This window comes from Leptonotus elevatus, chromosome 2 (genome assembly GCF_054856555.1).
Source record: "Leptonotus elevatus isolate MCC_2025b chromosome 2, RoL_Lele_1.0, whole genome shotgun sequence".
Lineage (NCBI taxonomy): Eukaryota > Metazoa > Chordata > Actinopteri > Syngnathiformes > Syngnathidae > Leptonotus > Leptonotus elevatus.
This window is the reverse complement of record NC_141240.1, coordinates 35,242,272-35,261,545: the sequence shown is the minus strand read 5'-3', so window position 1 is coordinate 35,261,545 and position 19,274 is coordinate 35,242,272. Positions and strand designations below refer to the sequence as shown.

At 42.8% G+C, this 19,274-nt stretch overlaps 1 protein-coding gene across 4 annotated transcripts in view; it reads left to right on the top strand.

The window, feature by feature from the left end:
- Positions 1–19,274, top strand: part of zbtb46 (zinc finger and BTB domain containing 46) — an 85,555-nt gene that overhangs the window by 61,820 nt on the left and 4,461 nt on the right. For 3 of the 4 annotated variants that reach the window (XM_086068538.1, XM_086068536.1, XM_086068535.1), the window contains 4 exons: positions 4,726–5,046; positions 12,761–13,086; positions 16,199–16,241; positions 16,333–19,042. In XM_086068538.1, coding sequence (XP_085924664.1) covers positions 4,726–5,046; positions 12,761–13,086; positions 16,199–16,241; positions 16,333–17,093 — 1,451 coding nt within the window. In that variant the 3' untranslated portion in view covers positions 17,094–19,042. Of the gene's footprint in view, positions 1–4,725; positions 5,047–12,760; positions 13,087–16,198; positions 16,242–16,332; positions 19,043–19,274 lie in introns of those variants that run through there. The other variant, XM_086068539.1, reaches the window with a different exon arrangement.

Here is a 19,274-nt window from a genome sequence, read left to right as displayed (position 1 = left end):
GAGTAGCGTGAGGCGAGGGTCAGAGGTGAGGGTCTTTCTCTCTTTCACTCGCATCCTCTCCTTCCATTTGTTTGCCATCCTGTGTGTGTGTGTGTGTGTGTGTGTGTGCGGGTTTATATCACATGATGGGTACCATTGTCCGGGTTTTTACTATAATTGTGGGGACCATGTGTCCTTGTGGAGACATTTTGTTGGTCCCCATGAGTCCAAACCTCTTTTTGAGGGTCAACACTTGGTTTTAGAGTTAAGGTTTGAATTGGGTTTTGGTTAGGGTAAGGGTCTATGATGTCCCCACTTGTAATATAAACCAACGCGCGTGTGTGTGTGTGTGTGTGTTTGTCTTTGCTACATTGTGGGGCCCATACACGTGTGTTTTTCCAGGTTTAACTACCATTGTGGGGACCAATTTGAAATTGTGTGGACATTGTGGTGGTCCCCACAAGTTCAGACCTCTTTTTGAGGGTCAAAACCTAGTTTTAGAGTTTAGGTTTGAATTGGGTTATGGTTGAGATTAGGGTAAGGAATGGGGGTAGGCAATCATTTTTGATGGTTGGGGTTAGGTGAAGGGGCTAGGAAATGCATCATGTCAATGAGATGTCCCCACAATGACGAAGACGTGCGTGCGCGAGTGTGTGTGTGTGCTGTTGTTGTTGGCCAAAAGCAGATCCATGTTATTGATTGACTCCTGCGGCTGCTGGGCTGCCCACTGAAGGAGGGGGCAGAGCTCTAATGAATTCCTGCACCTCATGCCCCCTGCACCAACCCCTACACCTCCTTCTTAATTAACTTTGAGTGTGTGTGTGCGTGTGCACATTTTATATGTATCTTGTCTCCTTCCTCTACAGATCAACACCCCCGCTCTTTTTTTACACTCCTTTGCCATTTCCAACCTCCTCGTTCAGTCCTAAAGCTCGAGGAGCATCATTCGTGTAACTTGAGCTTCTCTTTTCCATCACTGCATACAGTACAAAAGGCACCTGTCACAAAATGACTGTAGGTACCTATGCACAACAGCTGAATCAAAACAATAATTCTTAAAAAATTATTGGGATTAATATATCAATACAGTGGTGCCTTGAGATATGGATGACACGATTTGGTGGATTATTTTTTTTAATGGGCTTGGGAGCAAAAAAAGAAAAGAAAAAGTGACCTCAACTCAACTCGCGGTACGACAATTCTCAACAATTGTTTGTTGAGGGAATTACAGTGTACAGTGAGCCCCCGCTATTTGCATTGGAATAGGGGCCGGGCCGACTCATGTATTAGCGAAAATCTGTGTATAAATGACGCCCATTGAAATGCATGGGGGTGGGGAAATAAACATTTTAATATATGCCAATAATCAATAACCACTGATTAACATTCGATATGCATTTCCACACAGTAACCGAGGGGAAATTGAGGGCTGGGTGACCCCAAATAAAACTTAATATTGAAAAATATTTTTCATTGGGAAAAATTAAATCCATTAATTTTCAAATATACAGGTGTCAAACCTAAAGTATTTGGGTGTCCACTGTATTTAAAACAACCTCATAGCTTTGAAAAGTATACCTTGCTCAAAGCTAACAAAACATGAAAAAAGCCATAAACATGCAAACGATTGCCATCGATTGTCATGGTTTTCAAGGCAACATGTAGACAGATATATAACAAGACACACATGGATATTCTTAATACTCTAAAAAAAAAAAACTATATTAAAACCATCTTTTTGAGTCACTTACAATTGTTGAAGCAGCGCTATTCTTATTCTATTTTTCCCCTGCATGACTGTATTATCCTGCCCCCTGGTGGTCAGGGCAGGCACTTGAGAAAGAGCAGCACAACAAATTAGATTGCAGCATTAAATCATAATGCAAAAACTGTTGAATTCTTTATTATGATTATGATTATTATTATTGTTATTATTATGTTTTTATAAAGCACAATATTATATAGTGCTATTTTTGCTTAAAACATATATTTACTTTACTGGGTTTTTTTTTAGTGGGATATGATTTTTTTTTTCTTCTTATCTGTACCCACAGTTTAGCTATCTTTACCCACAGTTTAGCAATCTGTTCTCGCAGATGAGAAGTACAAGATACGAGAACCTGCACGTATATGATACGATACGATTCTACACAAATTGTGAACTGCATATTCCCTTGCCTGATTTGTGGCCACAGTTCGCATCCCCATCGTTGCTCGATGGTCGTTCGTCTACACGGGTGATGGAAATGACAAGTGTGTGTGAGCGAGTGGTCAACATTGACCGAGTGCGCTGTGTGAAGAGGCTGTGGAGCCATCAGTATTCCAGACATGGAGGCAAAATCCCGTCGCTGTCACCTTGACTTCCTCTGCCGCAAAGGTGCGGAACAGTCCACCATTGTCGTTCAAGTGGACTCAAAACTTGATTTGTGCCCACTTTTTTTTTTAATGCTCTTCATCACTTCTGTTTTTATGCCTCTGAGCTTATTAAACGTGACTTCAGCGGTTCTCTTGAGCCGTACATCAAAAGATACAGTAATACCTTGAGATGCAAGTTTATTTCATTCCGTGACCATGCTTGAAACTCAAAACACTCAAATCATCTTTTGCCATTGAAATGAATGGAAATGACGTTAATCCGTTCCAGCCTCCCCCTTGTCGCCAAAAATAAGTTTTTAATAATAAAAATAGCACTGTATTATATTGTGCTTACATACATAAAAACATCATTTAATAGAAATAAAAGTAATTAAACAGTTTTTGTCACATTTGCTGTCATTTGAAAGGCGTTTGTGGTGCTGCCCGCAGTATATGACAGATAAACAGATGTTGATTACGTGAACATCTGTACAGTATAGACCAGTGGTCACCAGTTAGCCCCCGAGGATGACATGAATTAGCCTGCGGGCCTGTTCTAAAAATAGCTCACCAGTGATGGGACATTGAGATTTTCTAGGAGTGTTGTAAAGTGATCATTTGAAAATGTAAACACGAGCAGAGATTTAAGAATTAATGTTGTGTATTGACATTGTTGTGTTTCCAAATTATGGCGTGAGCGTGTTGGTGTGTGCGAGCACAAGTGTCTATGTGGAAATGTTGGCTGTCATCAGCCGCGTTGAAGCGCTCCCGTGGAATCCTCCAGCATGCCAACGACTGCTGACAGCTTCTCCACACACTCTTGCTTTCCAGTGTTTGAGTTTCTTCCGAACTTTCGAACCTTAGCGGGCGGCCTGCTGGCGATGAGCGTCGAATGATAGAACGCTCGTCTGCGTGGAAACGGCGGCTCTGCTGAGGGCTTTAAAACAATTGTTTTAATACGCCGTTTCTAGTGTTCTCTCTCAAGCCGATATCGCTGTCAGGTGAAGACCTTAAATTGTGACAGCTTTTTCAAATACAACGTTGTACGAGCGCCAGCCTTTTTTTATCCACTCAGCAAGCCAGTCGCAAATCCAGAGTGGGGGAGTCTCCAGCCTACACACACGCTTGTAATCTCTGGAATAAAGTCGAGGCAACATTGAGTGAGGCATTGCCCGTTGCCGCTCGCTTGACTTGCGCTTTTGCAAGAAAACGTTTTAGGTTGAGCTGAACAATTATGCAAATTGAAATCCACATTGAAAATGTAGTAGAATGCAATTGGGGGGGGGGGGGCAAAGGAAACAAAACCTCGGCATCATTCCGTTTTTTGTTTTTCTAATACTGTATTTTTCAGACTACAAATCAGTTTGTTGTATGTATCTTGTAAGAGTCACATTTTGGGGGACATTTATTTGACAAAAACCAAGACAAAGAACAATGGAGCTCGGATTCGCACCGTAAATCCCCATTCCCTAATCGTGTTGATGGCAATGAATGAGTTCCGGTTGGATTCAAAAGTGCTTCTAAGTACGGAAAAGTTTGACTTTTTAGTTTAATAGGGCTGACCTTAAATCAAATCTCATGTCACTTCCTTGAATCCTTGTTGTGGCGGATGGCCGGTTAGCGAGCTAGCTTTTCCTTCTTCTTCTTGTCATCGTCATCTTCTACCTCAACGTCTTCTTCTTCGTTGTCTTTCATTTCTTATTCGCCATCTTCTATTTCTTCTTCTTTGTCTGTGTCTTCCATTTCTTCTTCCATTTTTTCTTCTTCTTCCATTTCCAGTCAAACTATGAAAAAAAGTGTGACTTATAAGATGAAAAATACGGAATATGTACGAATGTATATTTTGATACAGTTTCTACATACTAAGTTGAGTGCTTAAGAAGTGCAGTCCACATGTAATTGTTTTATGAAACGCGATTAGTTGAAGTGATAAAGCCACAAAAATGTGTTTGCATAATTGTTGTAATCTGATTTAAGACTTACTGATTTATGTTTTTGGTGGAATTTTGTGAATTTGTTATACTGAACACTTGAAAGACTGCAAGTCAAAGTGTTTAGTAAGTTAGCGACTCTAATTGAAGTAGATAAAAAAAAAAGAAAAAAAAAAAGGTATTTTATATTAACTCATGGTGCATTTCTTTATTTTAGCATTAATTTAACCAAGAAGACCAAAACATTTATAAATAATAAATCGGATATTGTTTATTGTAATACAGATTAAAATACATGGGAAAAGGACCTTTAAAAAATAATCGCATATTACAAATCACAATGTCGAGGGGAATAATTGCAATTGGATTATTTTATTACACCGTTCATCCCTAATTTTAGTAACGGCAGCAAAAAGACATAAAAGCCTCTCACGTCTTCTGCCGCTTCTTGTCTTCCCAGATGCAGACGTGACCGAGCCCAACAGCTCCGACAGCCGCGGCGAACGCCTCGACTTCTTCCTGAAACAGGAAGAGGCTCTTGTAGCCGAGCCGGGCTTCCTGGGTCCCAACGAATCGGAGGAGGCGGGAGGTGGAGGAGGAGGAGGAGGAGGAGGAGGAGGCGGCGGAGGCAGAGGCGGCGGTGGGATGCTCTCGTCGGTAGCCAACCTGAAGGCGGCGCTGATGAGTAAGAACAGCCTGCTGTCACTGCGGGCGGAGATGATGGGAGATGATAACCCCTTGCTCTATGAGTACCTTCCCAAAGGAGGACACTCCTTGACGTGTAAGTCCTTATTTACTGACACGCACACACCCGAGATCAGGGGTCACAAACATTAGTAGCCTGCAGGACTGTTGTAAAATAAATAGCTCAGTGATGGCACATTGGGATTTCCTAGGAATGTGGATATATTCATTTATAGAAATAGTGTAATGTATATTGATGTTGATGTTTCCTTCATTTGTTGATAATTATTGTGAGAAATCTTTATTATTATTATTTGCATAGGTCAACACATATTTTGGTGACAAGAAAGGTTCTTTGAGTTTTGGATATTTTGATGTCGCTGAATCAAAAAATGCAAAAAAAAAAACGGAATTGGCTCTAGTCTATTTTTTCAAAAATACGCTAATAATATGCAAGTTATGTATAACGTTGGTATTTTATTCTCTTTATTCTCCAACTTTGATGAAGCTATTTCTGTCTTTTCAATCGTGTCCATACTGCATTCTTTCATTTTTAACGTGATACTGTCAAAGACGGTTATCGCCGACAGCCTTCGATATGCAAATCATGTTCTATGTGAAAATCAAGGAATTAGGAAAATTGGGTAATATTAGCAAAAACAGGTGACATCAAAGCACAAACGCTACTTTTAGTAAGTTTGTAAACTGACACATTAACGCATTAATTATCATTCAATTCATTGTCAAAAATATCAATATAACAAAAACTACAGCTATTTAAAAAAAAATTATGTCATTTTCAGCAGCCTCAAGTTACCCAAAAACCAATAAAATATCTTTGCCGCTCTTTTTTTTTTTTTGGTGGTGGGGGGGGGGGGGGGGCGTTAAACGTATAACAAAAAGTAATTTGAGCAAATTTGTTGTTTCAGAAGTGTGTATCAAACTGGTAGCCCTCGGCGTTACTCATAGCCAAGAAGTTGCTCCTAGTTTTAATAATGCTGGGATACTATGCGTGTCAATTTCTGCTTTCACTTCACCAATCCCAAACATTATTGGACACCAGAATAAACCAGAACGTTTCGCGTATTTTTCCAAGAAGAGAGTTAAATGTCAAGAGTACAAAAGCAGTACTTTTGATTGTACGACTCCAGTCATAAGACACCATGCAACCAAGGGTGCAACTTTTGTATTTATGCTGTTGTTATGTTGTGACATGCAAGATAGTTTTGCTGACGAAAGTGACGGTTAACAACTCCATTTGGGAAGGAACCCGCAGATTACAGAAAATTCAAGAAATTGGGGTTCCATCAGTCGCGTTGGTCACATGATCACAACAAGGGCTATACTGTAAAACTGAATATAGTTGTTTTTTTGTCAATCGTGTTGCCGATGTGTCATCTTGTCACACGGGGGCCTCATGTAATCACCTTTTGTTACACTCACTCACTCTGTGTGGTCCGTTCGCCGGCTTGCTTTATTCCACTTACATCCGACAGCGATCTAAGTTAGTTGCAAATCATCATTTCAATCATCACAAAATAGACTTGGGAAATTACACACATGAATTCTCCTCACCCAACTGCTTTACAAGTTGGTCGTCGGGTAACTGGAAAGATCAGCAGGTAAACGTCAGCATCCTCCACTCCACTCCCTTGTCAACGACTGTATCGGGATGGTTCTCAAGTAGTGGTGCAACGGATCACAAAAGTCACGTTTGGATCGGATAATTTTTCGGATCAGCCACAAAAAACAAAAAAAATTAAATATTACTTTGTCTTTATTTATTTTGTAAAACGCATTTCCCTATTAAAAAAAAAAAGTCTAATAAAACCGTTTAGGATTTAGGAACGCAACTGCAATATGAGGCAGAAATATTCTTAATTTTAAATGGTCCATATGTAAAATAAGGTATTAATGGCTTAAAGTAGGGTTCCTATAACAGCTAAGTTTGACATTTTGAGCTGAATGTTTTTCTTTTCGAATGGGCAAAAGTGTTTTATAAAATAAATGAAGACAAAGTTCTATTTATCTTCTTTTTTTTTTATAATGAAAAGACCTCTACGTGCAATTTAAGGCACATTCCTTTCCTATAACATGGAGAGTGAATTACAAAGTAGCTTGGTTCAGAATATTAAAAAATAATTAAAGTAATTAGGTACCAGCTGTCAAACTCGCTTACCAGCCAGACACTTGTTGGTCATGCTAACAGCTAGCCGCTAGCCACTTACGTCTGAGACTTCATACAATGACGCCGTCATTAATTAGGGGTTTCTTAGCGTCCTAAATTAGCGATTGAACATGAGTTAGCGTTGTGTTGATGTTGGTGGCAACTACAATAATGAAACGTCTAAAAGGGAAGTCAAGCCGCGTCGTGAACCATTTTCAAAATAAAAGTATAGTAAGGCTATTTGCATTGCCGTCAACATATTATATAAACGTTATTTTGAAGTTAGGCTCAGCGTGCTACGTTGAGTAATAGATTATCAGTTATAGCTTACTTGACATATCAGATTAGTATCGACTGTGAGACTTTGTTGGGGGTTCCCCCCCACCACCACCGAACCGTGGGGCCTGATCCGAACCGACCACGTATCAATGATGATCCGTTGCTCCACTATTCTTAAGGTATGAACCAATTGTTATGCACTGTATGAGTGTGTGTGTGTGGGGGGGGGGGGGTGGAGCCACTCGACTGCATGTGGCTGTCAATGGTGACTCAGCGCGAGAACATTTTGCTGGGATCGCTTGTGCTGTCGTGAGAAGATGTGTTTGCTTGTTTGTGAAAGTTCCTTTGAGCGCATCACTGGAGCCGCTTTTCACTTTTAGCACTCCCATAACGGCATGTTAAATGTCTCAAAATGATCAGCGAAAAATGGCTAATTTGTTGTTCTAACTGTATTCAGCATTTATGGTTTCTTCTTAACACATTTGCTTACACATAATGCTCTGCTAAATGGTGCCGCATATCAGTACAAGCCAGAAGATCATCAATAATCTCATCAATAATTTCAATAACTGACAATGAAGCATCCTCATTAACCACATTAACCCTTCTTTTTTTCTTTTTCTTTTTTTATACTTTCCCATTTTGTGCATGTGTGGGAAAATGATGCGCGTGGTGTGTTTGTGTTTCTTTGCTTTTTCTGGCTAGTAATTGGATCTTTTGTCCTGAGCTGAGAAAGGAAAAAAAGCAGAAAAACTCTGATCCTGATCATGCCCCGCTCACCTACAAAATGAAAGAGTGAATAGAGTGAAACACACGCACACACGCGTCACGCATGCAAGTGTGAAGTGTGTGAGATTGAGACGTTTCTGTTGGCTTGAGAAGGATTGAGATGACAAAGCGGGGCTCACTCTCGTACTTGAACGCAGCCTTGGCTGTGTATGAACATGAGATTTGAAGAATTGTGAGAATGTTAAACATTTGCTTTGTGCATCAAAGAAAGCCGATTGACAAAAGTTTGTTTCAAAGAGACATGTCTGTGCAGATTGTTTTGGTTTGTGAACAACCAAGCAAAGCCCGATGGCCTCCATTCAATGTTGCAAGATTTTAAAGAAACCTTGGGGGGAAGGTCAGTTTTCATACGTCAGTTATTTCTAAGCTTTACACAATCAGAATTGTTTTTAATCTGTTCATAAAATGAAGAATTATGTCTTTTAAGAAACCTTTTTTTTTTATCCTATATTTAAAAAAAAAAAAAAAACTCCGTTACCAATTCGATCAGAAGATAAAGAAATATCTCTCTCTTTAAACAACTTGCATATTTAATCTACAGTAAGGCAAAAATCCACGTATAATTGACACCCATTCAAATGTATTGGAAAAAATAAATTCTTTTTTTAAAAGCGTTGATCAACGTTCAATATAACACATAATGTTTGCATGTTTACAACATCTTCTCTGACATTAATGACAAAATAATGCATGAACATCACCAGCCATTGAGGCGGCCAGGGGTTGTGCTAAAACGAATGCTAAATGCGTTTGCTATCTTGGTTCAACAGCTGTAAACACTTTTACTTTCTAAGTAATCGATGTTCACAGTTGATCTCATATCCTCGTTTAGCAAAAATGTTGTCTGTCTGTATTTCTGTGTAAGTTCAAACAACACACCTGCTGTGAATGGCTGAAGGTTTCCAGAAGTTAACGTTAACTTGCACCCAAAGCTATTTTGACGTAATCGAATGTTAAAATTAAATAAAAAACTCACATACTGGAGCTAATTCCTTTTATATGATGTAAATAAAATGTTTTTCAGACTTCTTTTTTTTTCCCAGTCACACGAATGCTATTAATTTGTGATTGGATGGTTAAGGGCGCGGAGGCGGGACTTTCGGCTTCACATACACGCGATAGCAGTACAAAACGACGATTTTTTTCTTATTTCGTAGATCCGACCAATGACGTCATCGCTTGATTGCACAAATTATATTAGTTGATCATCAATTTTGCAAGTCTAGTCTATTTTTTTAATCAGCTTGTCAATGGTCATCAAGCACCCCCCCCCTCCTCCCTCCTAATATTGGTTCTTGTGTCTTTATGGGGACATCAACTAAACGACACTGAAGGTGACTGGCCAAGTCATCCTACTTCCACACGTTGCGAGTCCCGTCCCTCCGTGCTCTTGTTCCCGCCCACCGTGCTTCTCCTTCACCCCCCACTTCCTATCCCTCTTGTCACATTCCCTTCCCCGACTCCGTCCTTCCATCCATCCACTTCTCCTTCACCCCACCTTAACACTCATCCCTCACACTCGCCCGTGTTCCCTCCCCCTTTCTGGCCGCATCCTTCCTCCTTATTTGGCTCACTCGTGTCTCTTCCCCCGTCTATGCTTTAGCGTGGCGGACCATCAAAGTGCGTCTATTTAAGATCTTGGGAAAGTATTGATCACGGCCAGGAAGGAGGTCAAAAGAAAGGTGACCTTTGAACAATCATCTTCACAGCAAATTTCCAACAATTTTGCGTTAACTCATTGATCACAAAAAAAAAAAAGATTGCATTAATCATGTATTAACGCAGATTGACCACACTATTAATTTTGACCGCAGATGATCCTTTAGCTGACAGCGGATGGTTACGTTAAAAGGTAGCACAGGTTGTGTTTGAGCAATCAACATAACCCCGAATGTTTGACATTCAGAATATTTGTTGTTTGCAAATTACTGAGGTCATTTTTTTCTCCATTTTAAATTATGCAATTAATTAACTGATTAGAAAAAGAGGAGGATGAAAGTGTGGAGTGGATCAAAAAATGTTGCGAAGACGTCTTCATAACATTAAATGTCGAAAGAATTAACACGTAACAGGTGTTCTTCAAAATTGATGGGGGAAAACATTTTTTTTTAAAAAAAGTTGCCTCGACTTTATTCCAGAGATTTAAAAAACTATTTTAATTACATGATTAATCAAAATTCCAAGATGTGATTAATCTGATTAAAACATTTAATGGTTTGACAGCTCTACTTTAATTGCAGAAGAGTAGAAGTGGGATTTTTGTTTGTTCAGAGCTGATTCAAAAAAAATCTCCGCATCGTGCTTCCTTCAAGACTTTTCGAAAGTCACCCTTGCCATTATTTGAGGACTAAAATCAAAACGAGACTGCAGCTAACATCATTCAGAACATTTTATATTCAGTCAACACAAAAGTAACTTTTACTACAAAAAATGATTACGTTTTGGCTTTGTTTTAATTTTTTTTCAGGGACTGCCAAAACAGTACAAATAGTAAACAATATTTTTCAGACTGGGAACAAAATTTGGTCCGGGAAAATATTGATAAACACTGGGGGTGAAATGTTAAATATTTTAGTTTAGCGACCTCTGTCGGCCATGTTAAATAGCGCAAAAATCCAAAACTGATACTCGAACCTGGTCCATCCGGTCGGAAGACGAGTGTTTATCTAACTGAGCTATTGGCCCAATGATTGTTTAAGTGTTGACTACATGTTTTCATCTGATTGTGCCTTTTCTGAATCTCAACCATTTGTGTACCAAATCAAGACGCAAGCTCACTGAAATGTCGTCCTGACCCCAGTCCTGGTCTGTGACAGCGAATTGAACACTAAAATCATTACTGAACTGTTAACTCAGTAGGATAGACGTTAGTCTTTCGACCAGACGATCCAGGTTTGAGTCTCAGTTTTGTTCTTTTGCTCTATTTAACGTGGCCAATATATAAGACTTGGTCGTATTTTGGTGCGTGGGAAAACGACCAATATGGTCGTTATTGTTGGAGGACTTGTTGGGCTGATGATGAATGACAACCAGTGATTATTATTTGTTGTTCGTCAACAGGGGAAGGTAGTGCGCACAGGTAGCCGCCAGGTTGGGGGTGGGGCGTGATGCTCAGCATGGCATGGAGGCAGGAAAAATCTGGCGGTCCACCAGGCCTATGAAGCATTGGGGGAAACGCTGCCCTGTTTAATTTGGGCTGTTGCGATTTGACATTTAGAGATTTATCAACACCAGGTATCAATATTAAGCTGATTGTTTCAAGGTATCAGTACTCAGGCCGGCCACGCCCTCTTGTGGCTATTTTGCAATCAGGAACTAGAAATTAGAAATTACATTTCTTGCAATTTTAAGGAAAATGTGGTAGTGGGTTTTATAGGTCTTTCTATAAAATTATCTAGCATTGTTTTGTTTGGGGGGTTGGGGGGAATTTTATGTATCAAAAGTATGAGTAGTATCGGTACTTGGTATTGGTGACTACTCAAGAGTTGAGTACTCGCACTGATGTCAGTCTGAAAAACAGTAAATTATACATTGTATGAGCAATAAGCACCTAATGCACAATTCCAATACAAGCTTCGCTATCCAAATGTCTTAACAATGATGATATTGATCCATTTTGAGGGATATTTAAAGCGTCTTTGTAACGGCCGACACATGAGCGAGTACTCCAGCGAGTGTTGCTCATCTCGCAGTCTTTCTGTGGCTGTGACCTCCTCCCTCGCTCGTGGCCCCTCCTGAGTGTCGCCAGAGGTGGGAACGAGAACGGGAGTGGAGCATTGGTGTGTGTATGTGTGTGTTCTCGCTAAGTGGGAGTGTCGGGTGCGGCAGTTCAACATTCCAGGAATCCGTCCACGGTCAAGCCTCAGCGTTGTGAGATTGTGTCCATTGTGTGGAGGACGGCGATAAATGCTTCACCCACTGCATAACTCTGCCGGCACAACACTCGCAGCACGCACACGACCTGCAAGAGTGAGCATCAAATATCAATGCGGGAATAGTTAGTGGGAGGTCTGTGAGACTATTTTGTATTTTTTTTTTAATACTTTGTGTCGGAACTTGTTGCTGGTAAACATCCTCCCTGGTGTCGATGTCCTTTTGCCCTGCGTGTACAGAAAGTCTTCAATTGAGCTGCAAGATGGCACCTCTCCAAAACAATCTCCCTCCACGCTACAGAGGATCCTCAAGCCCTCTCCTTATATGCATTTTACTCACTCACACACACACACGCACGCACGCACACACGCACACACGCGGCATCCTGTGTGCATGCATGTGGGTGGAAGGAGAAGGAGAGCAGAGGAGCAAATGGAAAAGAGAGAGAAGAGAAGCCCTAACCCTTTCCCCTCGGCTGGCGGAAAGTGAAACTTCAGAGTTGTTCTTCCTCCCCCTCTCCATGGTGTTTGATAGTGCAGCACTGGCAGCCACTGTGCCCCCCCCCCCACACACCACCACCACCACCACCACGCGGGCCCCCCTCCTGCCCACTCTCTCCCGTTGTGTTGTGGTGGCCAGCTGCTAGCAGAGTGTGCCGTTGTACGTGAGTGGGTGGGTGAGACTCGTTTCCTGTGCTCCTCAGGGCTCCGCTCCAACAACTACTGCAGCACGCTCCGGCCAGGGGCCACAGGGGCCACAATTCATAACAAACAGGGCGATGGCTCCTCTCCTCCTCCTTCTCTTCTTCCTCCTCCTCATCTAACACCGTTACCGCCGTCATCATCGTCATCGTCATCATCGTCATACCGCCCCTCCACTCCGCCCACTCCCCCGCTCCCCGCTGAGCCTCGGTCCCTGGAGGCCCCCGGTTTGCGGCCAGGGGCACCCCGGCTGCGCGCGGACACCTTGGACATGGACATGGAAGTGGAAGAGGCCCCCGAGGGCCCGGCGTCCTCCACCCCGCCTCAGGTAAGCAGAAGGAGCCCGGCTGCACTCCAGAGGTGGAGGCTGTTCTCCGGCTTTCGGAGGCAGCCTCACCCTTTCTTGCAAACTCCCTGAGGGGGCTGAGTGCTGATGGAGGGTATAAAGTGGACAGAGTGGAGGTTATTGGGGTCATCGTCACTCAGCCTCCTCACGGTGTTTCTTTCTGTGTGGAATCTGACACATTTCCTGCTTGAAATACACAATTTGCTCTGACTTCCGTTCCAGATTTTCTGTTCTTTACTCATGTCTCTTCTCTTCCACAACATCATTGCTGCAAAGGGAGGTTTGCTGCTCAGTGCTAAAGTAGCTTCTAGTTAGGGTTGCCACCTGACCAAGCTCGGCCAATTAACAGTCAAGCCAGAAATTATTCATAACCGCGGAAAATTTTGAATATGTGGACATTTTAGCATGACAAAATCCCCCAAAAATATTAACATTTTGTAGTGGGCCAGACAGTCCAGACTTGAATTTAAAAAGAAAAATATCAGTCATGCACTCTAAAAACAAAAAAATAACCCAACTATGGGTCAAAAATGGACTGATCCTCTACTTGGGTCAATATGACCCAACTTTGAGTCAAGAAATGGTTCTTTTAGTGTAAAACAATTCAAACATTGGTCAGATCCTTTTACTTGGGTCAAAAAAATTGGGTCATTTCGTATAAAACAACCCGGAAAGTTGGGTCAAATTGACCCATGAAGTGGATCGGTCCATTTTTGCCCAGCCTGTTTTTAGAGTGTGGAAAAAGCTGATCAGTAACTATAGGATGCATTTTATTTGCTGCAATAGCCAATAAAGGCATTTCTATTGATTTTGAGGAGAAAGTTATGAATAATTTTAGACGGGCCACTTTTTGTTAAACGTAGTGGAATATTCATTATTTAGCTCGTCACACACACTGTAAACTGTAAACAAGGCATACCACTCTAAAAAACAAGATACAAACACGACGTGGCAACATGCAACTATTCTCGAAAAACGTCACCAACAATTACGTACGTACTACAAAGTCACCGATTTGGTAGGTTCTATAAAAAGCCACCGTGTGATGTAAGTGTTGATATACATACCTTCTTGTTATCATAATTTGTTCAAATTGATGTAGAAATGTCTGAAAATCCCACCGTCAGTGACTCACTGACTTCCTTGGCTCCCGTGAGAGAACTGAAATCACTGCAATGACTACTTTTTCTGTAAAGCTCAAGGGCTTAGCTTTCAGAAACCATTGGGATTTTTTCAGATAGCACAAACGGTGCCAGAGTTACGGTAATCCACAGTGCACCTACGGAAATGTACCGCCGGCGGCACGCTCTGCAACAAAGCGGGTCCACAGTAGCACAGACTAGACTAGATTAGACTACAGAATTAAGGAATTCAAATTAGCTTTTGGAATTCTTCCCAAAAAATGGGACAAATTGTGTCCCGAGAGAGATTTTTTTTTTTTCCCAGGACAGCTGGTAAAAAAAAAAGAGTTGTGAGAAAAACTCGGACGGGTGGCAACTCTACTTCTAGTTGTTGCTTTGGAGATTACATGTGGACACAATGACAGCCAGTGTGTTTTAAGATGGCAGATAGCGGCCGAGGTGGAATCGATACGAGAAGACAATGAGAGGTTTGCTCTCGCAGTGCAGGCAATTGTTTGTTCTTTTCAGTGTGTGTCTGCGTGGGCGTGTGTGAGCGCGTCTGTGTGGCCGAGTGCGTTTTTCGTGCCAGTCTGTGTGTGTGTGTGTGTGTGTGTGTGGGTAAGTAAGCCTTGGCGAGGAACATTTGATTTCAAAAGGACTTGCCTCTCAATAAGCCGGCCGACGAGCCATCTGTGTAGCCAAGTGCAGGCGAGTCCCCTCTTGTTCTTCTTTCCTCAGGACAGGGATAGATTTTCAGGGGCCAAGGAAGCGGGTGTGGGTGAAGGAATGGACAAAGGTAGATGGAAGTCAGGAGAGAGAGTATGTAAGAAGGGGCAGTTACCGTTTGTGGTGTTATTGTAGATCAAGTGTTCATTCTGGCAAAGCCTCCAACAAGACATTTTCTGCATTCATATCTTGTGCTATGTCTGGATCAGACTACAAGGTTTTAGCCTCGTTGTTATGGTTTTCCAGCTTCTTTGTCATCTGACATAATCCACAATCAACAATTTGCCGTCAGAGACAGCCCCGCCCCTGACCAATTTAGGACCCCAAGCAGCATGCGGACAAACCTTCTACATGCGGTGGCGTTTTTACTTTTTACTCTTGCGGCGTTCTCACAACTTGGGGATCGATCCCGAGCCTCTGCTTTGGGAGTGCAAAGCTGCCGCCCCAGCTAAATACCTTGTTAGGAGGTACGGGAAGTTGGGATGTAACGATAAAGGCCTCTTAGTCATGTCACAATAATTAAAAGCAGCACATCTGTTAAAATGGCAATACTCCATTTATGTAGTTCTAGCGCCCTCTGGGGGTTAATTTATTAGTGCAGTTTAATTTTAATTAGGAATGTTTTATCAACTTATCACTGCTATAAATCAGCCATACCAACAAATATTTTTTAACATCTCCATCGAAAACCTATTTCTTTCTCACATGATATTGTTTTTTTTTTCATCATGAATTTTTATACAGTATTGTGAATTTTTAATTTTTTTATCAACAATAAGGTGATATCTATCATATTGTGATATTTGTATATCGTTACATCCCTAACGGAGAGCGGACGGAATCCGAGACATGCAATCGAGTTCATGTCGGAACATTCCCTCACATACAAATTACATTTCTCGTCATTGCCGCAATGCGACTGTTGTGCAAAATGGGGCCTCCCATGAAGGCTTGGGCCCTACGCACGGTGCGTATTTTGCGTTTAGGGGGTTGTGCCCCTGATCGAAGAAGCCCAATGATTGTATAAGACGGAATACAGTCGCACCTACAATATCTGTTGTGTAGTCTTGGCAGTGTTTTGAGCGAGTCTAGCAGAAGTCTAACGTGAAAGAGCAAGTTTGTCTGGTCGTCTGATCCCGGCCTTGTTTTCACAGCTTGTGTCACCTGCATGCCTCCTACATGTACGACAACCTCTCATACACACTCCTCCCATTTGTGTGCAATAACGTGATTTTATGTGCTCCCAGGATGGTGACAAGGACAAAGACGAGCTGAAGGAAAACAACGCAGGTAATACGCGAGGCCTTGAGCAGTCAAATCATGAGCACCTCAGTTGTGACTTGTATACAGTTGAATGATGATCGTTGTCCGTGTTGTTCAGGCTTGGAAGGCGACCAGTCTCCTACTGAGAGGGATCAGATGGCCAAAGCAACTTGTGCTGGATCTCTGACGGTGCCTACGTCAGTTTTCATGGCATCCAGCGTCATCGAGGGCCTGGCGGCCATGGCCAAAGAGACTAGATCAGGGGTCCTGCCAGAAACCGGTGCCTGGACCTCGCAGGGGTTTGCTTGCTCCCTGTGCAAGCGGCTGTTCAGCAGTCTGGAGTATCTCAGGGAGCACGAGTACCGCCACACCTTGTCTCTCATGGCGATGTCCCTTGACTGGCCAACCATGCCCGGTCCGTTCAGCCGGCCCAGCCAGTCTCAGTTTCTCCACTACCCACAGTCTTTGTATCGCCCCACCGTGGCCGAGCCCACCCCGGCACGCTACCTCTGTTCGCAGTGTCCGGCGAGCTTCACCCTCAAGTCCAACGCGGACCGCCATGAGAAGACCATCCATTTTAAGAAAAAGCTGATGCAGTGCGTGTACTGTCTGAAGCACTTCAGGGACCGCACAGACCTGCACAGGCACCTGTCCTCGGTGCACTCCAAAGAGAGGGGCCACGTCTGCCCGGCGTGCGCAAAGTCGTTTAGTACCCAGAAGAACCTGGCCACGCACATCAAAGTCTGCTGCCAGGTGGGGTCTGTGCCAGGAGCGAGCACGAGCATTTCTCAGGATGGCGATCAAGTCCCTCTATGGAGGCTTTCCGAAGAGATGAAAGTGGAAATGAGTAACCGTAGCATTTTGGACGTAGAGAACTGAGATAGTGGAGAGGATGCAAAATAATATTCAAAGCCAGCAGTTCACCTCACATGTGCATTCATGCCAATCATGTGATGAGAAAAATCATCCCCTATTTTTTGTATAACTGAGTTTAAGATACATTTTTAAAAATGTCTATGCAAAGCTGGTCTTGTTACCATTTCATGAATTTCCGTGTGAAGTACTTGCCAGGCAGCAACTATTCATTCCTTTTCAAACACTTTTTATCTTTGCACTACAACTAACCGCTCAATTACGGAGAAAGCACAACTCAAAACCAGTCAAATCCATCAGGCTGTACTGTGGCTCAACGCCCTAAGCAACACCACCACCTGCAGGACATTACTCGCACTGCACCATTTGCTCTTGTCACCTCAGAAGCGTTTGAAACGAAAACATGCTTTAAAATTGTACATTTTCGAGACGATGGTGTCCACCTCCAGGTGCAGGATTAGCAGACGATTATCCTTTGTCGCCATGACAACCTGAGCTGGTCCGCGTCACACAGTGCAGATGGAAAGACTGCGCTGGATAGGACAAAGCGAGCGCAAACAATAGGCCAGTGGCTTTCAGCTGGGGGTTGGGTGGTGTCATTTTCTCTCCGTCACACATCTGGAGGTCTGGAGTGGCCAGAGATGGCCCGTAATTGCTCCTTGGTGGCTGCAGACCTCCTTAACCCTTGACCCCTAATCAAAAGAAGAAGTGGGGACAGAGGGGCAGGTGCGTTCCGTGACGTCACTGGGGTAGGAAGATAATGGCGGAACGTCGAGAACTAGCTGCTGGAGGTCGGAACCTGCATCGACCTTGGTTGTGTTAAATTCACACGCATTTCTGCCAAAGATTTTCTTCTCCGAGTTTACGGCGAGCTTTTACTGCACGGCAGAATGCGACCGAACTCGTCACACAGTGTGCGGGTTCTGCAAGTCGCTTTCATGAGTGGCCGGCCATCAGCTACGAGTAAGTGAGCTTTAGGGCTGTCAAACCTCAAGCATTAACTTTAGAGATGAATTGAAATTATTCAAAGCGTGTAGTTTAATTGACTTCCTGTGGTGGCCTATAAACCTCTGTTCACATGTGCAGCCAAACTTAGAAGCAGCGACGGGCAAATGAAGCTTCATGAAGCACTTGTGATATTGTTTGACTCCTCGAGATGACACTCGTGGTTTGAAGATGCATTGGAAATTTGGTTAATTTCCATTGAACGAGCCTTTTTCTTTAAACCAAGAGCGCCATCTTCGAGGACTTAAGAAATATCATAAGTGTTTCATGAAGCATCATCAGCCAATGATTGCCAAGCGGGGCGTATCATCACAAATAATCTTGACTTGACCTCTGCCGAACCCCTGTGACTCACTGACTCACCAAACCCCTGGGGCTCGATCGAACCCGGCTTCAAAACCATTACGGTTAGTTTCCCCGTTCCAGCGAGTTGGTTTTGTACGCAAGGATTGGTCGCCTGGTGTACGGCTATATTTTCTTTCCCCGATCGTCCAGTTCCAGCGGGCTGTGACGTGCGGTTCGACGTGCGGCGGGAACTCACTGAGATCTAATCTCGTGTACCCGCAGTGACGGTAAACATGCGCCCGTGTTTCTCTGTAATTCCGTTTGGCGTAATTTGTGCTTCCTCGTGCCCACTGCAAGCAGAGCAGGAAGTGAAAGCCTTTTCGAAAGCAGCTCCCCCCACATGCCAAATCCGTTTCAGACAGCAAACTCTCGTTTCTCAGGTAGCAGCTGCAACAGACGGACAATTAAGTCAGGATCTCGTCATAGTTTCTTTTGACGTGTTGCATAAGACGTAAGTCACTGTAAGTTGCGGTGTGTATTTTCTTTTTTGAAAAGGTGCTGTATAACATGTATTTTTCTTAAAAAAATAAATAAATAAAATAAAAGCGGAATTTGAAATCATGTTTGAATGCTGCAATGGAAATTGAATAAAAGTTGTAAACTTGTCTGTTGCTGCTTTTTGCTCTTTTGTCGCGCGCATCGAACCGTCGCGGAACAAAACTAACAACTTGTCCTCTTGAAGTTCTTGCATGTTTGTTTGTTTTTTTGTGTGTTTTTCTTTTCCTCCCAACCATCATCCCCCTTTGCATGCTTTACTCAGCAGAAGTCGTCGTGACAATGGAGGTAATCATTTTTGCTTGCTTTTTATTCCATCCACTCCAGTCCTGAGCTTTCGTG